At 44.6% G+C, this 19,878-nt stretch overlaps 1 protein-coding gene across 3 annotated transcripts in view; it reads right to left on the bottom strand.

The window, feature by feature from the left end:
• Positions 1–19,878, bottom strand: part of LOC138751994 (uncharacterized) — a 150,868-nt gene that overhangs the window by 43,020 nt on the left and 87,970 nt on the right. For all 3 annotated transcript variants that reach the window (XM_069915122.1, XM_069915123.1, XM_069915124.1), the window contains 6 exons: positions 17,735–17,867; positions 13,448–13,501; positions 7,469–7,588; positions 2,905–3,130; positions 551–684; positions 212–409 (listed from right to left, as the gene is read on the bottom strand). In XM_069915122.1, coding sequence (XP_069771223.1) covers positions 212–409; positions 551–684; positions 2,905–3,130; positions 7,469–7,588; positions 13,448–13,501; positions 17,735–17,867 — 865 coding nt within the window. The remainder of the gene's footprint in view (positions 1–211; positions 410–550; positions 685–2,904; positions 3,131–7,468; positions 7,589–13,447; positions 13,502–17,734; positions 17,868–19,878) is intronic.

Genomic DNA, 19,878 nt, shown 5'->3' with positions numbered 1-19,878 from the left:
AAGAAAAAATTAGATATGCTATTAAAGATTCAAAACTGAACTTTCAAAAGACATGGGGCCCATTTATGGACTACTATTACCATAATCTAAAGAATTAAGGTCATCAAAGTATTTTGCTGTTGTACTGCTCCAGGATGGTGTTACTTGATACCCACGTATCATTTCTTAATCTTGCTTAGCGGTAGGGGTTATATAAAAAAAATCAACTGACCCGAGACCCCCAGCGTAGCACAGTGCTCTCACAGATCCTCATGGCCTTCTTCTTCCCCGTGTTTAGATGCATCCTGATGGTTGTAAAGGAGTTCTCAATATCCCGGCTGCAATCCTCCGCTGCCTGCTGGAATAACTCTCGGACACAGGACAGACAATCCTGCAAGGCCTCCTGTATCTTTGCCTGGTAGTTGGCGTTCTGAGGAGAGATGGTACACAGCCACACTGAAGCATGACTGGGAGCCTTTGCAGTACACCCTGTTTCATCCTCCACTCTCTGTCATGTCAATTGCTCTCCGCTGCCCTCCCCAACTCCTGCCACACCCCTGGGGTTGCGTACCTGGGCTCTACGATTGGTCAGGTAGTTGACAATGTGACTGACGAAGGTAGCCAACTGGCGGATGACCACCTCGGTGCCGAGCGCTTTCCTTGCTAGGGTGATCTGATGGACGAATTTCTGCACTGCAGGAATCTCTGCAGGAAATCAAAGGAATGTAAACTGGCATCAGTCTCCCTGCATCAATATTCCCTATCCAATATTCCCTATCCGGTCATGGGAAAGTGGATACACGGCACTGTTCCGTAGGGTCCTGCTGCACGGTCTTGATGCTGATGGCTCCAGGCAGGCTTTAAACAGCCTGTTAAAGGAACCTACAATTTAAAAATCCTGCAGCCACATGGGAAAGTGGAATCACGGCACTGTTCCGTAGGGTCCTGCTGCACGGTCTTGATGCTGATGGCTCCAGGCAGGCTTTAAGCAGCCTGTTAAAGGAACCTACAGTTTAAAAATCCTGCAGTCACAGAGATCTGTGATCAAGATGGCAGCGCCTGTACTGGGCAGTGGACCAAGAGGGGGTTGCAAACTCTGGGGGAGCCGCAGGGGACCAGAAATGGGAGAACAACCCCTCCCCACCAACTCCACCCCATTGAGAAGGAGAAGCAGAGGAGAAGACCCTTCAGGAAAGGTGACCATGGCAGTGGACCAGCGAGGGGATCAGTGGCTGAAGGTGCCGCATAGGCTGCAGGCAGTTGAAGACCTGTGATCGAAAGACTCGCAAAGGCCACAGGCTGCAGGATGCTGGCTCTTGTGAACCAGGTATCGGAACCGAGATTCGAGAGTGTTTTGAGGGCAAGAAGATGTCCTGAAGGGGCCTCAGGAATTGAAATCTTCCTGATCTTGTGGGTGGTTTGGATCTGGAGCTTGGGTTGTCAATGGATCGAATAGGAGTCTGTGCGGCTGCAGGAGGGCTGGAGGCGAATCCACGGACACTCAGTGACCCTGGACTCTCTTTTGATCCTCTTTCTCTTATTTTCAGGGTTATTGGGCAATGCTCATGGCAACTCTTTGAGTTACAGCAGATAAATGTTGAAGTACATCATGTATATTACATTTTTATGTATTGTTACATGACAATAAAAGGAGCATTGAACTTTGGATGTTCATGTCCAAATGACTTCATATTCAAACTTTTTCCTCCTCATTTCTCCCAGAACTCTCCACAGGCTCTTCTGACCCTGAGCTCAAATGAGCTCCTCCCTCTGTCACCTCATCTGATCTCCACTTCCGCCTCACCCTCTCCCATGTCCACTGTTTATAAAACGTTTCAATTTCCTCAGTCCAGCCTCCAATCCTCAGATTGCCACTCTCCCTTAATTCTGGCCTCCTGGCTACAACCAGGTTCCACAGAAGGGACTCAAGCCCTGGACCTTCCTTCCTAAACATGTCTGTGTGGTGATATGACCACCAGCCAACTGCAGGGGCCGATCTCTGTACCTGCAGGAAGATCACCTAAGGAGCTGACTCCACCTGGCCGGCTATCAATCAGCCGACCTGAATATGGACATGAGCTGGTTCCTCCTGAGCCAGTCACACGGGAGCCACCAAGGCATGAACTGGTGTTCAGACTTTTACTGGAATAAAGCCTGTTGTACAGTCTTTTGAGTTTTGTGTTTGCTCGCTGCTACCTCAGTGCACCACAGTCTGCCTCTCCCTTCTTTCTGAAGATGCCGCTTAAAGCCTCACCCTGCCCAATATTTTCTCGTGTGGCGAGATATCACTATTGAGATCATCTGCAGGGAACGCTGCCGTCGGAGAGCAGCAGGAATCATCAAAGTCCTACGCCACCCAGCACACGCTCTGTTCTCGCTGCTGCCATCAGGAAAAAGGTGTAGATCCCACAAGTCTCGCACCACCAGGTTCAGGAACAGCCGCTCCCCCTCCACCACCAGACCCCTCAACGACAAACTCAATCAGGGACTTGTTTAAGGACCTTTACTTGTGCACCTTATTGATTTCGATTTTTATTTGTTCTCTCTGTCTTGCAGTTTGTTTGCATTCATTATCTGTTTTACATTCCTTGTTTACATTCTTTTTCGCACTGCCAATAAGTGGTCATTCTGCCTCGCCCACAGGAAAAGAATCTTAGTGTTGCCATATGGATGTCCATGTATGTATTCTGACAATAAATCTGAATGCAAGGAGCAGGAGAAAGAATGGTGGGTGGGAGGGGGGGTGGTGGGTAGTGGCAATAGCGATGACAAGGTTAGATCTGAGACTTCGACCTGGACATAAACTCTATTACTCTCCCACAGATGCAGCCTGACTGGCTGAGCCGTTTTGATTTTAAAATTCCTACTGCTCCCCCACCACATAGACGAGGCTCGCTAATGATAACAGGTGCAGGTAGACCCAACCTGTGTCCTCGATGTTATGGAACACCCGTGGAGGGCCGTCGCGTTGCAGCTTGTCTCTCAGCTTCAGGTACTCCGTGGAACTGACTGTGAACACGGGGAGATGTGACTCCAAGCAGGGGTCTGCCATCGAAGGATGCACCTCATCATCTTCGACCCCGTCATCATCAGTCTCATCCTGCTCTTCATCGGAATCTGTATCTTCAGCTCTGGCCTGATTTTTCAGATCCTAAAAAAACCACAACAAGCCAACAATGAGATTATAGTCTTTGAGGGGGGAACAAGCCCAGGGAGCTGGCGGGGAGAGGTTGGAAGGAGGAGTCAACCTAACACCCACTGTACACCTCAGACTATCTAAATTCTTGAAGTCAATCCAACAGGTACTGAAAAGCACAATCATTGCTTTAATGCAGCCATTTCTGCACCGTCTTACAACCATAAAACATAACAGCAAAGAAAACAGGCCCTTTGGTCCTTTAGTCTGTGCTGAACTATTACACTATTTGATCCCACTGATCTGCACCCAGTCCATAGCCTCCCAAATTTTTCTAACTTATTAAAATTGAGCCCACTTCAGCTGGCAGCTTGTTCCACACTCCCACCACTCTGTGTGAAGAGGTTTCCCCTCATGTACCCCCTACACCTTTGCCCTTTCATCTTTAACCCATGTCCTCTGGTTTGTATCTCACCTACCCTCAGTGGAAAAAAGCCTATCGACATTTACTGTCTATCCCCCTTGCAATTTTAAATACCTCTATCAAATCTCCCCTCATTCTTCCATGCCCCAGGGTATAAAGTCCTCATCTGTTCAACCTTTCCCTGTAACTTAGTTCCTGAAATCAGGGCAACATCCTAGTAAATCTTCTCTGCCCTCTTTCTACCTTACTGCTATCTTTCCTGTAGTTCGGTGACCAAAACTGCACACAATCCTCCAAATTTGGCCTCACCAATATCTGATTCAATTTCACCATAACGTGCCAGCTCCTGTACTCAATACTTTGTGAAGGCCAAGATGCCAAAAGTGCTCTTTATCAGCCTAACGGAACCTTTTTCTCTGTAACACTAAATTCTGTTTTTCAGAAATAAAATTTTGCAGCATTGAGACAGGTCTTTTGGCCCAACCTGTCCATGCTGACCAAGTTGTGTATCCAAGCCAATCCCATCTGCCTGTGTTTGGCTCACATCCTCTTCGTACTTATCTTTAAATAGCATACTTATACCTCTCTCCGCCACTTCCTCCAGCAGGTCGAGTCAGAAAAGCTCTTACATTTAAAAAAAAATTATTTACATTTTTAAATTTAGACATACAGCATGGTAACAGGCCCTTTCAACCCACGTGTCTGTGCCATCCAATTTACACCCAATTAACCTACAACCCCTGGTACATTTCGAACGATGGGAGGAAACTGGAGCCCCCGAGGAAATCCCACACAGATACGGGGAGAACGACCAAACGCTGTAAAAGCTTTGTGCTAACTGCTATGTCAACCGTGTCACCCCCTTCAGGTTCCATTTCAATATTTCCCCTTTAACTATCGAACTTTGGTATAGGTTGATTTGGCTGGATAGCACCAAGCACAAGGTTTTCACTATATCTTAACATATATATATATTATATATAAAACATATCATAATTACAGCACGGAAACAGGCCAATTTGGCCCTTCTAGTCCGCACTGGTCCAAGTCCCCTCCTCTAATCCCACTTACCACCACTCTGCCCACATCCCTCCACCTGGGTCCCATCCATATACTTATCCAACTCTTTCTTAAATGACAAAATTGACCCTGCCTCCACCACCTTTCCCGGAAGCCTATTCCACACAGTAACCCCTCTCTGAGTAAAGAAATTCCCCCTCATGTTATTCCTAAACCTTGGCCTGTCAACTCTCAACCCTTGACGTATCCCCCTCTCCTACTCTCAATGGGAAAAGCCTTTCCACATCAACTCTATCTATCCCTCTCATTATCTTAAACACCTCTATCAAATCCCCTCTCAGCCTTCTACATTCCAAGGAATAAAGACCTACTTTGCTCAATCTTTCCTTGTATTCCAGATGCTGAAACCCAGGCAACATTTTTGTAAATCTCTGCACTCTCTCTATCTTGTTAATATCCTTCCTATAAATCGGTGACCAGAACTGCACACCGTACTCTAAATTTGTCCTCACCAATGCCTTGTACAGTTTCATCATTACTTCCCAACTCCTATATTCTATGCACTGATTTATATAGGCAAGCATACTAAAGGCCTTCTTCACCACCCTGTCCACATGCGCTCCTACCTTCAGGGAACAATGCACCGTTATTCCTAGATCTTTCTGCTCCACTGCGTTCTTCAACGCCCTCCCATTTACCATATATACCTTGCTTTGATTATTCTTTCCAAAATATGAAGCACCTCACACTTATCAGCATTAAACTCCATCTGCCATCTTTCTGCCCATTCCTCTAAGCAGTTTAAATCCCTCTGCAATCTTTGAAAACCCTCTTCATCATCCACAGTTCCCCTATTTTAGCATCATCTGCATATTTACTAATCCAATTTACCGCCCCATCCTCCAGATCATTAATGTATATGACAAACAGCAACAGTCCCAATACCGAACCCTGAGGTACACCGCTTGTCACCAGCCTCCATCCTGACAAACTATTATCTACTACTACTCTCTGGCACCTTCCTTCCAGCCACTGGTGAATCCATTTGACTATCTCCAAATTAATACCCAGGGACTTAGCCTTCCTAATTAACCTCCCATGGGGAACCTTATAGAAGGCCTTACTGAGGTCCATATACACAACATCCACTGCTCTACCCTCATCAACATTCCTAGTCACCTCCTCAAAAAATTTAAAAAGATTGGTCAAACATGACCTTCCACGCACAAACCCGTGTTGAGTGTTCCTGATCAGACCCTGTCCCTCCATAAACTTGTATATACAATCTATAAGAACGCTTTCCACCATAGACATCAAACTTACAGGCCGATAATTGCTAGGCTTGTTCCTCGAACCCTTTTTAAACAAAGGAACCACATGCGCAACACACCAATCCTCCGGCACGATACCCGTCTCTAATGACATTTGTAAAATCACTGCCAGAGCCTCCACTATTTCCTCACTAACTTCTCTCAAGGTCCTGGGGAAAATCCTGTCAGGACCTGGAGACTTATCCACCTTTATATGTTTCAAATGCTCCAGTACTACCTCTTTCTTAATTACTATAGTCTCCATATTTACCTCCTTTGCTTCCTTTACCCTCCACAGTTCAATATCCTTCTCTTCAGAAAATACTGAGGAAAAGAAATTGTTCAAGATCTCCCCCATCACTTTTGGCTCCACACACATTTGTCCTTTCTGACTCTCTATTGGACCAATTTTATCTTTCACTTTTGCTATTTACATATTTGTAGAAACCCTTTGGATTTATTTCCACCCTGCTTGCTATAGCCACCTCATACCTTCTTTTAGCTTTTCTAATTTCTTTCTTAAGATTCTTTTTACATTCAATATAGTACCCAAACATCTCTTTTTTTCCCTGTTTCTTATATTTATTGTAGCATTCCCTCTTTTTTCAAACCAAGTTTCCAATATCCCTTGAGAACCACGGCTCTCTCAAACTTTTGACCTAACCTTTCAACCTAACAGGTATATAAAGATTTTGTTCTCTTAAAATCTCTCCTTTAAAAGACCCTCCATTTCTCTATTTCATCCTTCCCAGAAAACAAATTTTCCCAATCCACCCCTTGTAAATCCTTTCGCATCTCCTCAAACCTAACTTTTCCCCACTCAAAAACCTCAACTCTGGGCCCAGACCTATCCTTTTCCATCATTACCTTGAAGCTAATGGCACCATGATCACTGGACCTGAAGTGCTCCCCCACACATACCTCTGTCACCTGACCCATCTCATTCCCCAACAGTCAATCCAACACAGCTCCCTCTCTAGTTGGTACCTCCACGTATTGATGTAAAAAGCTATCCTTTACAAACTCCAACCCATACAGCCCTTTCACGGAATGGGTTTCCCAATCAATATTCGGAAAATTAAAATCTTGATCCACATGACAATTCATTTAAATTCCACAAAGGGGACCCTGTACATCTTGTCCCTCCCAGCAGTCTCTGTAAGATCCTCAGCACCATCCTTCCAAAGGAGCAGTACTCTCTGAGCACCTTCTGGTTGACAGTAGTCCCTTGTGCAACACTTCTTTGACATAGCCTCTATAATTGTGTGGCTCTCTCCCACTACCACCTCCCGAACAGTGTGGGTCTCTCTCTCACCACAACACTTCCCAGTGTGGCTCTCTCTCACTACCGCCTCTCCCACAGTGTGGCTCTCTTCCAGCACCATCTGCCCCCCAGTGTGGCTCTCTCCCACAGTCTGGCTCTCTCCCACAGTAGACATTCCCTTGGCATTGTCTCTCCTGCAGCGAGGTGGATGTTATTGTCGGATCAGATTTTATCGGTCTCTTGCCCTCTGGAATCAGAAACCTCAGGGTCAGTCTTGTGAGTTTCAATGGTTATCCCAGGCTGATAGTGAACAGGGTCTGCACCTTGGCACTCACCTGCAGTCCCCTTTTGAAATTCAGGTAAATCTTTTGCTTGCAGAAGAAATTTCTGGCCTTGATGGAGTTCAACGAGAGTTTGCTTTGGTTCATGCTCACTTCACTGTGGAGTTTAGTTAACTGGGAGAAAGAGAACAAGTTTCGCAACTTCAGATCAAATCCAACGAAACACAACTGAATGAAAGAAAGAACACAAATTCCTCAAACTTCTCCTGCTCCTAATCAATGCCAGGGAATGAGGCCTGTGCCTCCATCAGGTTCTTTCATTGAGATTATGTAGAAAGAGGTAAAACATGAAAGCCTGCAGACGCCGTCATTGAAATAGAAACACGGTGCTGGTGAAGTTCAGCTGGTCAAATAGCATACCTTATATAGCAAAGGTAAAGATCCATAACCAATGTTTCATGCTTGAACCTTCTCCTTGAGCCTCGCACCACCACTGTTTGTCAGCCTGTGCTCCTTCCCCTGCCCCTCCTTCCCACCATTTTGTTCAGGCACCTGCCAACATTTCGCTCAGAACTTGATGAAGGGCTCAAACCTGAAACGTTGGTTACGTACCTTTATCTTTGCTACATAAAGTCCACTGACCTGCTAAGCTCCTCCAGCATTTTCGTGTATTTTCTACAATCGTAGCATCTGCAGAATTCATTATTTCAAAGAATACAAGAAACTGGGCTTTGGCTTTTATTTAACTTGTTCCTGCTGACCAAGTTGTCTAGTTCCATTTGCCTCTGTTCAGCCCATATCCCTTAAAACATTTTCTATCCATGTACTCATTCACATGTCTTTTAAACATTACAACTGCAACCCCCTCTACCACTTGGTCCACAAATCCACCGCTCTCTGTAAAGAAGGTGCCCTTCAGGTCCCTTTCAAATCTTTCTACTCTCACCTTAAACCTTTACCCTCCAGCTTTAGGGTCCCACACCCTGGGAAAAAAAGACAATGATTTATCTTATCTACACCCGCCATAATTTTATATGCCTCTGTATACCTCCAAGGACCTAGATGCCTCCTCTGTATGCCTCCAGGGACATAGATAGAAGGGATGAAGTCCTGAAGAGTTAGGAAAGAAGTTAAAAAGCAGGACCTCAAGGGTGGTAATCTAAGGATTGTTGTCGGTGCCATGCACCATAAAGGGTAAGAACAGGAAGTTGTGGCAGATGAATTGATTTATTTTTGGCATCATCCCAATTGGAGGGTAGGATAGTGGAGACCGAGTACAGAGCTCAACTACTGTCTGACCATTCACCCTTCACTCTGTCCATTATAATGCTAGATAAGCAGACTACCGTGTATTGATGGTGCATTAACTTGTCGCTGTTGGGAAACCAGAATTTTGTAGCTTCGTAAGAGCTCAGATAGTATTGCTCTGTGAGACTTCCTAATATGGGACACACTGAAGGCTTATTTAAGGGGCCAGACAATTGGATATACCAAAGATGTCAAAAAGGGGCATATGAAAAGAGATTAGCAACTTGGAACCGGAAATAGCCCAATTGGAAAAAGATTATCAAAGATCTGGTTTGGAAGAAAAATACAGGAATTTAATTAATAAAATGTTCAAATATAATACAATGCAAGCACGTAGGACAGAAAAGTTGATCTAAGCAGTATCATAAGCTGGGGAAATGCCTATAAAGTCTCTTCTTGGCAGGTGAGGGTGGAAGAGGTCTCAAGAACAATCAATGTGAACCAAACGGGGGAAGCAAGATTTCACATAAACCAAAGGAAACAAACAAAACATTTAAAAAGTTCTAAAAGTTCTATAAAGAGCTGTATGAATCAGAGTTGGGTGTGCGGGGCTGGGGGGGGGGGGGAGGAGGGGGGGCGAGACCCTGCTAAAATAGATGATTTCTTCCTTACATTGGAACTACCAACTTTGGATCAGGAGGATTGAGAGGGGCTGACTGCCCCTTCTCTGGAGAAGAGATTGAAAGAACCCTGAGCTCCTTGTAGGCTGGTAAATCACCAGGGGAGGATGGTTCCCCTGCTGAATTTTATAAAGAGTTCATAGATCTTTTAATGCCCCTTCTTATGAAGGTGGTGGATCAGGTGGCAGAGACACATTCCCTCTTGGAGTCTTTCTCAACAGCAATCATCTCAGTGATTAAAAAAAAAGACAGGGACCCATTGAATCCCTCCTCCTATAGGGCCATTTCATTATTGAATGCAGATTATAAAATCATAAACCAATAGGTTGGTGGAATATTTGCCGAAATTAACAAATCCAGGCCAAGCTGAATTTTAAGATCAGCCACGATCTCGTTGAATGGCGGAGCAGGCTCGAAGGGTCGAATGACCTACCCCTGCTCCTATCTTCTATGTTTCTATGTTTCTATGTTTGTACAAAAGAGGCAATCGGCAGACAATATAGCTAGATTGCTTAATATAGTACATCTGGCAGGAATATTTGGGTCAGCACAACATTGACGGCCAAAGGGCCTGTACTGTGCTCTACTATTTTGCATTCTATGTACTCCAGGGACAAAAGATCCAGTCTCTCCCTATGAAATTTTTTTTAAAAAGTGTAGAAGTTGGCCATTCAGCCCTCAAGCCAGCACCTATCCAGTACCCACAACACCTCTTCATTAATTGGAAGGCACAGCAAGCCCTACACATCCGGCCTCCATCTTGACTACATTTTACAGAAGCGCAATTGGGAATGTCCTGTCTGGCTGCATCATTGTGTGAGAGGGTAGCTGCGAAACATTGGACGAGAAGTCTCAACGTAGGTTCATCAAAACGGCTGAGAAGATCACTGAGGCCTCCCTTTCCTCCATTGACAAAATTCACTGGGAGTCTTACTTAAATAGGGTTCAAAGAATTATTGAGGACCCTTTCCATGTCTTTGATGTACTACCATCAAGAAGGGGGTACAGGACCATCAAAGTCAGAGGTGACAGGTTGGGAAATATCTTCTCCCTGCAGGCTCTGTGACTGATGAACAATATCCTGTAACCGAATAACTCCCAAAATACTTATATATTTATTTTCAATGATATCTTTATGTGTTTATTATGTACTGTGTGTTGTGCTTGGGAGAAATGCTGTTGAATCCATCTAATGAACTGGCCTCAACAGCTTTCTATGGCAGGGAGGGCCACAAGTTCACAACTCTCTGAGTACAGAAATTTCTCCTCTTCTCATGACTCTCTCGGATGAGAAGAGAGTGCGGTCAAGATCGTGAGGGAGAGAAGTTTGGGAAGCTAAATGGTCTAAAGGTAGATAAGTCTCCTGGAATGGATGGAATGCACCCTTGGGTTCTGAAGGAGGTTGCTGTAGAGATTGTGGAGGCATTGGGAACGGTCTTCCAGGAATCAATGGAATCTGGAGGAATGCAAATGTGGCTCTGCTGGTTAAGAAGGGAGCGAGCAAAATTGTAACAGCCTGGATGCCGTACAGTACAGGCCCTTCAGCCCTCGATAAAGTGAAGGGAGGGAAGTTTAGGGGGAAAGTCAAGTGTGAGGTTTTTTTTGCACAGAGAGTAGTGGGTGCCTGGACTACCTTGTCAGGGATGATGGTGGAGGGTGAAACATTATGGGCATTTAAGAGACTCGTTGAGAGGCACACAAGAAAAATTAGGGTTGCCAGGTAGGGAGGGTTCAGTACTTTGGGCACCGGTTATCAGGCCGTGACAAATCTTTGTTATATTCCCAACCTTTGTTGTAAGTGTTTTTAATGTTGTTTGTAATTGTGGTCTGTCGAGTGTGGGGGAAAGGTGGGGGAGGGGAATGGCTCGGACTCAACTGCGAATCTTGTAATTTTTTACTGATTACTGGAAATTGTTTGAGTTTAAAAATGTATATATAAAATAATTTTAAAAAAAGGGAGCAAGGCAGCAGAAAGGAAATTATAGACCTGCAAACTTAGCCACTAAGCCATTTATTCTTCAACCCAAACCATTAGCATACAATGTATAAAGAAGTGGCCCCCAACCCTTGTGGAACACCACTGGTAGCCAACCAGAATAGGGTCCCTTCATTCCCACTCTCTGTTTCCTGCTGTTCAGCCAATGCTCTACCCATGCTGGTATATTTCCCATGATTCCATGGTCTCCCATCTTGTTAAGCAGCCACATGTGTGGCACCTTTTGAAAATCCAAACATGTAACATCCACTGCATGTTCTCTCTATAGCCTGTAGGTGGTTTCCTCAGAAAAATGCAGTAGGGCTTGTCAAGCAAGATGTTCTCTTGAGGAGATCATACTGACTTTGGCTTTTCTTGTCACGCACCCTCCAGGTACTTTGTAACCTCATCCTTGACAATCAACCCAGCATGTTCTCAATGTTTAGCTGGCCTGGAGATTGCCCGGTCGGTTTCTTTCTTCCTCCTTTTTTGATGCCTTGAGCGATTTCAGATAAAAGTCAGTATTCACAAGAGAAAAGGGCCTTGAGCAGGGTGAGGTCAGAATAGAACAGGCCTGTGTGGTGGACGATGAGGAGATTAAGGAAGAGAAAGTGTTGGATCGTCTTAAATACATCATGATTGATGTCCCTGGGGCCAGACGCGATATACCCCAGGCTGCTGTGGGAAGTGAGAGGAGAGATAGATGAAGCAGTAGCCATGATCTTTGAAGCCTCTTTAGCTATAGGGGAGGTGCCAGTGGATTGGGGAATATAGTCCCCTTGTTTAAAAAAGGGTAATAGGGAGATTCCTGGGAATTATAGACTACTAAGTCTTATGTCAGTGTTGTGCAAACTATTGAGGAGGATTCTTTAGGACAGGATTTGTGAGCTCTTCAAGAAGTGCTGTCTACTCAAGGATAATCAGCATGACTTTGTGAAGGGAAGGTAATGCCTCACGAGTCTAAACATAAGTTGATAAAGGTAAGGTGGTAGATGTGGTCTACATGGATTTTAGCAAGGCATTTGACAAGGTTCGCCACGAGAGACTCGTTTAGAAAGTCATGAGCACGGGATCCATGGAACTTGGCTGTTTAGATAAAAAATTGGCTTGCAGGTAGAAAGCAGAGAGTAGTAGTGGAAGGAAAGTGAACTGCCTGAAGAGGTCAATGACGAGGAGAGTACTGCAAGGATCTGTCCTAGGACCCCTGCTTTTTGTGATTTTCATAAATGACCTGGATAAAGAGGTGGAAGGATGGGTAAGTAAATTTGCGGATGATACAAAGGTTGGAGAAGCTGTGGATGGAGCTCAAGTTTGTCGAAGGTTGCAAAAGGATATAGACAGGATGCAGAGATGGGCAGAAAAGTAGCAAATGGAGATCAATCCGGATAAGTGTGAGGCGATGCGTTTTGGAAGGACAAACCAGAAAGCTGAGTACAGGGTTAATGGTCAGTTACTTAAGAGTGTGGATGAATTGAGGGACCTTGGGGTCCAAATTCATACATCCCACCACAATTAAGAGTATTGTGTTGTTCTGGTCACCTCATTATAGGAAGTATGTGGGAGCTATGGAAAGGGTATAGAGGAGATGTACCAGGAAGTTACCTGGATTGGAAAATAAGTCTTATGAGGCAAGGTTGGCAGAGCTGGAACTTTTCTCTTTGGTGCATAGAAAGACGAAGAAGAGGTCTACAAGAATATGAGAGGCTTAGATAGGGTGGAGATTCAATACCCATTTCCCAGGGCAGGATCAGCAAACACCAGAGGACATGAGTACAAAGTGAAGGGAGGGAAGTTTAGGAGAAATGTCAAGGGTAAGTTTTTTTTTACACAGAGAGTAGTGAGCACCTGGAATGCCTTGTCAGGGATAATGGTGGAGGCTGAAACAATAGGGGCATTTAAGAGACCCTCAGACAGGCACATAGATGGAAGGAAAATGAGGGCTACCAGGTAGTACTTTTTTTAAGGACTATATGGTTCAGACAATATCGAGGGCTGAAGGGCCTGTACTGTACTGTACTGTAGTGTTCTATGTTCTAAAAGGAACCATGCTCAAGAGAAGAAAGATTGCAAGAGGCCACAGATTTGTGGTTGAGGCTTGGACAGAAAATCTTGAATAACCACATTACTCACGTTCACTTCCAACTGTTTGATGGCCATTTCCAGCTGTTTGGCCCTTTCTCCATTCTACAAAAGAGACCACAAAAAACGAGATCATTGCCGGAATTCATGTAGGGAAAGAAATGTCCCCAATACCCCTCTCCTTTAGCCTTAGCAAAGCGAAGGAAGAAGTCATCAAATTCAGGAAGTAGGTGAACCATGTGTGCATTCAATATTACTGAGGAGGACCTGGTGGAGGACCTGGTGGAGGACCTGGTGGACCTGGTGGAAGACCTGGTGGAGGACCTGGCGGAAGACCTGGCGGAAGACCTGGCGGAGAGCTTTACATTTCTAGGTGTAAATATCACCGACCATGTTCCTGATCTGACCACATTGACAGTACAGTCAAGAAAGTAGCTCAAATCAGAGCAGAATTCCAGGACTTGAGGAACTGTGTTACAGGCAAAGGTTAAACAGGTTAGGACTTTATTCCCTGCAGTGTAGAAGAATGAAGGAATATTTGATAGAGGTGTTCAAAAATGTGAGGGTGTCGTGTTGGAAGAGTTATCAGGTTCGGTACTTGATTACCATTTCACTTAAGCAATGATGCAGACATTCACCTTGGATCTAGGGTGGACTCCGACAAAAGTGAACCTATACTCGACCCACTCACACACTTGAGTCCACACACCGGTTCCCTTAGCAATGGGGGTGCGGCTCTCTGCAAGTGTTGATCTATCGCAATACTACGGCTCAGCTTCAGTGTAATGTATACTTCCAGCAATAGCCGCAGTAGTGGCCTAGCATAGAGCGATATCCAGAGCTTGGACCACGAGGCAGAGAGGAAGAATGTGCTGTGTGTTCTATGCAGTGCTAATCTGTACTTCTACCCAATAATGACCTTGGGTGATTTAAATTAGCCAACAGCAAGGTGTGCACTAATGGGTGGCCGATGTCCAACCTTGATTGACAGGTGATACGACTTCTGAATAAGTTTCAGTCAGGGAGGACACGTGACCACCCACAATACACAAATTTTAGACAGGCCGCATTTCCTCCACTCACAACAGAGGGGTGTTGATAGAGAAACTGCATTCAGGCTTTGTCCACTGAGGTTAGACGAGATGAGAATTAGGACATGGGTGAAGATGAGACATTCAAAAGGAACATTAGGGAGAACGACTTCATGCAGAGAGTGGGGGAAGTGTGGAACAGGCTGCCAGCTGAAATTGGGCTAAATTTTAATATTTAAGACAACTTTGCATAGGATGGTGGTGTATGGAGAGAAATGGACAGTGGATGGAGAGATATGGACAGTACGACTTGGCAGTAAATGATAATTCAGCACAATCTAGATGGGCAGAAGGGCCCATTTCTGCTCTGTAATGTTCTAAATGTCACCATTTCTTCAGAAGGCTAAAGAAATTTGGCATGTCCCCAATGCCTTTTACCCATTTTAGTTGGTGCACCATATATGAACACCATGTCTGGATACATCATAGCCAGGCATGGGAACTGCTCTGGCCAGTATGGTTAGCAAGCCAACCAGCCTCCCCTCCACTGAATCCATGCACTCTTCCCACTGGATTTCCTCCATAATCTTCCTTCTTCCATCAGGCAGAAGATATACGAGTTTGAAAACACATTCCCCTAGAGTGAAGGACGGCTTCCTTTCCGCTTTCCATTTGATGTTTGTCGTCAAATGCTCCAACGGTGCAGTGATATAGGTCATTTTTCGATTAGACATCTTATATGAGTTCAAAAGATAAAGACAGTGCAGGGTGCTGTTGTAGAGAGAGATCAGTGGGTACAGAGTGAAGGCAGCATAAGTTTTCTTCTCTGAGATTCATTAAGGATACAGTGGGAAGGAAGCTATCCTTGAATTTTGTGGAACATAATCTCATACTTATGTATCTTCCTTCGGGCAGTGAGAATGCAGAATGACCTGAGGAATTGCTCATGCTGACCATCCGAGACGTTCATATTCATGAAGTAATATTTGTTTATTTATTTGTATATATTAATACTTGTCCTGCACAACAGGGAATGTCTGGTCAGAAGGGCTGAAGAGCCTGTACTGTGCTTATAGATTTCTATGTTCTATATGTATTGCCTGTCTGTACGTGTGTAATGTCTAGCTGTGTATCAGCATGTTTTGCCCCAAGGACCGGAGAATGCTGTTTCGTCGGGTGGTACTCATACTCGAAGATGAGAATAAATTGACTTCTTCCTGACTGGGGGGGGGGGTGGGGAGAGTGTGGTCAGGGTGGGATGTCCTTTAATATGTTGGCAGCTTTGCCAAGCAGCAGCAGGAGTTGAAGGGGAGTGGGATGTGATGGTCTCAGCCGTGTTCACAATTCCCTGCGGTTTCTTGCAGTCTTGGGCAGAGCAGTTCCCACCCTGAAGAAGATTTTAAGGGACAGAGATGACATTCCAAATTTCCTCAGACCTCTGGGGATATAGAGAAGCTGGTCTTTGCATTGACATGGGTAGACCAGGTCAGTAAATTTGCAGATGATACAAAGAGTTGTGGAGTTATCAAAGATTAATTAAATTAAATAAATTAAATCAATAAATTAATAAAATAGATCAACTAATAAACTGAATTAATAAATTATTAAATTGAATTAATTAAATTAAATTAAATTAAGATTAAAGGCAGATGGAATTTAAGTTCAAATTTTAATTTTTAAATATTTAAACTTGCCTTATGCTGCCTCTAACATACCAACTAACCTACATTCCCCGTACGTTTTTTGAAGGGTGGGAGGAAACAAGAGCATCCGGAGGAATATATTTTATACAGGAGAAGTTCTGGAAGAAGATACCATAGCGTTTAAGGGGGTTCGAGATAGGCACGTGAATATGTAAGGGACGTGTATCAGGTGCAGGTAGTCTCTCTGGCTGAAGGACCAGTTCCTCTGCTGTAGTCTCTATGCTCTATGTGACAAGAAACACTCATTTCATCATTATCAGGTCATCCGGTGAACTATCAGTGGACAGGGATTGAGACAGAGTAAGAATGAGGGGTTTACACACTCTCAGTATAAGGGCAAAGGAGAAGATGTCTGAGCAAGGGTGGGGGTGAGGGACAACAGTGTCAGTCAGGGTGGGGGTGAGGGAATAGTGTCCAGGCAGGGTGGGGGTGAGGGAACAATGTAAGTCAGGGTGGGGCAGTGGGACAACAGGGTCAGTCAGGTTGATGAAGGCAGATGGACATCTCATACCTGGTCTAACAAGTGAGACAAATCCTACAGTGCAGAGTTACAGAGAGAGATCAGTTTGTTCCGAGCAAAGGCAGTGTAATTATAACTTGCACAAGGATGCTGAAGAAACTCAATAGGTCACGCAGCGTTCTTCCTGGCGCAAAAAATCAACATACTTAACCAACCTTTCGGATCTGAGCCCTTCATCAAGGTATGAGTCTTTATGAAAATGGTGGGAGAGAAGCAGGGAAGGAGCACAGGGCCACAGGCAAGGGATTGGTGGTGGATATGGGTGGGAAAGCACCAGAGAAAAAGGCTGAGAAGTGAGAGGGTGGAGAGAATAGCTCTCTGAATGGAGAGGGAAGGGGTGGAGAGCTGGAGGAATGGGGGCAGAGGATGGCGACAAGAGGGAGGCTGAGAGAGGCCTCATGGAAACTGGGGAAATCGATGTTAATGCCATCCGGTTGGAGAGTGCCCAGACGGAATATTAATTGCTCTTCCGATTTATGGGTGGCCTTGGTTTGGTAGTGCACAAGGGCATGGACGGAGATGTTAGCACAGGGGTGGGGCACAGGATTAAAATGGTTGGCCCTGGGAAATCTCCGCCATTACTGTGGAAAGAGTGAAGGTTCTCAACAAAACGTGCAATTACGTTATTTTGAATCTGATAATGGCAGGAAAGAGATTATTGTTGAATCAGATGGGGTGCGAGATCTCACAGTCAGATATCTTCTTCCTGATGGGAGGGGTTGAACAGAGCATAGGCGGGGTGGAGGTGAGTTGTCAGACTCTTGAACAGACCTCTAAAACGTAAAGCATAATCTCATGTTCTCTCCAAACTTCTTCACTCCTGATGTTAAACTGTATTCTTGTTATACTGTGTAATACAGGGTGCTACTGTTGTGCTATCTGCTTACTTCAGAATGATCCAACTTGCCTGGATAGCGTGAAAAACAAACTTTTTCACTGTATCTGATTGTCATGAACAATTCAAGAAGAGAGGGCAAGGTCTGATGGTTTATGTTGGCTACTGTCCCTATGCTCTCATGCAGAGGCCTTTGATCAACAGTGCACGCAAGATGTTCAGTGTCATTTCTGGGAGAGTCGTGGTTACCTGATTGCTGCGCCGTGCCTTCTCCAGATCTGATGTCCAGTTCTTATGGTCAACCTGCCGCTGTTCAATCTCATTCCTGAGCTTGGCAATCTGCTCTTCCAGAGGGTTGCATTCATCAGACAGAGACAGAGCACTGCAAGGAAGAGAACATGTCACCCAGCACCGAGCTTCACACGGTTCACCTTATCCAGAACCACACCATGTCCCCAAACCTTCATTTACAATCCCTTCACAGCTTCACTCCATCCTTCTGTCTTCGAGTTGAGTGAGAGCAATTTTTTGTATTTATTCATGTTTATGCTTCTGATTGGAACATTTCAGCCAGAGGTGTCAGGCGGATGGTCCTTGGTTCCTCCAGTGGCCTCCAGCATCATAGATGCTGATCTTCAGGCAAATCAATTCCCTCCGTGAAAGATGTTAAGAAATGGCTGAATACATTAAACGCTACAAGGTCATGAGCCCTGACATGCTGGCATCATACCGAAGGCTCGTTCTCCTAGAAACTGCTACACCCTTGGCCAAAGTGTCCTAGTACAGGTACAATGCCATCATTTCCCTGACAATGTGCAAATTTCCATTCACCCTCCCCACCAATTGCTCCCTCCTCCACCTCAGTACCTTCCCATGTGGCTCCAGGAGGTGCCACCCTTGCATCCACACCTTCTACCTCACCACAGTCCGGGGCCCAAAACAGGCCTTTCAAATGAAGCAACATTTCACTTGTGTATCCGTAGGTTTAATTACTGGGGCTCCCTGTTTGGCCTTCTCTACATTGGCGCAGACATGGAGAGCACCTTCGCTCGTCTGCACAAGTGACAGAGATCCCTCAGTGGCCAACCATTTCAGTTCTGCATCACACTCCCATACTCTCATGTTCATGCTCTACCACCAAGACCTGTGTAAATTGAAGGAATAACACCTGATTTTCTGTCTGGGCACTCTCCAGCTGGATGGCATTGACATCGACTTTTCTGGTTTCTGCTAACCTGCTCTCCTCTTCCCCCTCCCTTCCGTTCCCCCTGCCAGCTCTCTATCGTCTTCCTTCTCTATTCACCCAGCCATCCCTCTACCTCTTGCTCGCTGCTGTGCCCTCCCTTCCTTCTCTGCCTATTACCTCCTGCCTTTGCTTTTCTTTTTAAACTATTTTTATTGAGTTATGTACAGTCTTCTAATTATAACATAAATCACATCATATCGCACAAAAATTGTAAATCGGAAGTATAGCCATAATTATTTACTTATCCCACTCCAAAAATCAAATTATAGTAAATTAATAGTTAATACATTCCTCATAATATAGACAAAATTAATGTTGAGTAGAAAATAGATATAATTAAGATTTCCTTATATATATATAAAAAAAGGGATTTTAGATTTCTCAGGTATATTTGTTTTATTCTGTGATTTGATCAATATTAATAATCATCTTTGCCGAGTTTAATTTTACTAATAAAAAAATTTTAAAAAGAAAAAAAAACCCAATAATCCAACCCCTCCCTCTAAACAAGGCTAACTTGTATAAATTATATAGATGTGAATCAAATAACGAATTTCAGATACCAGTCAGGGAGTCTCTGGAGCATCCGTACACCTTAAATTTTCCTGTGATAATAATCCATGAAATGGACCCCTCATCTTATCAAATTCAAACTTTACATCACTGATGTTGTATCTAATTTTTTCCAAACTTAGGTAAGACATGATATCATGTCAGACATGATGTGAGTGGGTGAAGAATTATCTTTCCATTTCCTTGTCTAAGCTATCAGTGAGGTAAAAGCTAAGATTACCTCCTGCCTTTGCGACCACACCTCTCCCCCCCCACCCCCACCGCCACCCTTTTATTCGGATGCCTGCTGACATTTTGTTGTACCTTGATGGAGGGCTCAACACCAAAACATCGGTTCTGTATCTTTATCTTTGCTGTCTAAAGGAAACTTATTTGACCTGCTGAGTTTCTCCAGCCTTGTGTTTTTACCTTAGTGCAAACTTCCACTCATTTGCACCGAGGACTGGAGAACGCTGAGTTGTCAGGTTGTACAGATGACAAAGAACTTGACTTGGACTTTCTCGGCTGTGCCCTGTCCACAAAAAAAACAGGACCAGCCCAACCCTGTAAACGCCATCCCATGAATCTTCTCTTC

The sequence above is a fragment of the Narcine bancroftii genome, chromosome 1, assembly GCF_036971445.1.
Source record: "Narcine bancroftii isolate sNarBan1 chromosome 1, sNarBan1.hap1, whole genome shotgun sequence".
Lineage (NCBI taxonomy): Eukaryota > Metazoa > Chordata > Chondrichthyes > Torpediniformes > Narcinidae > Narcine > Narcine bancroftii.
Note: the sequence above shows the minus strand (reverse complement) of the source record. Positions and strands in the feature narration are given on the sequence as shown.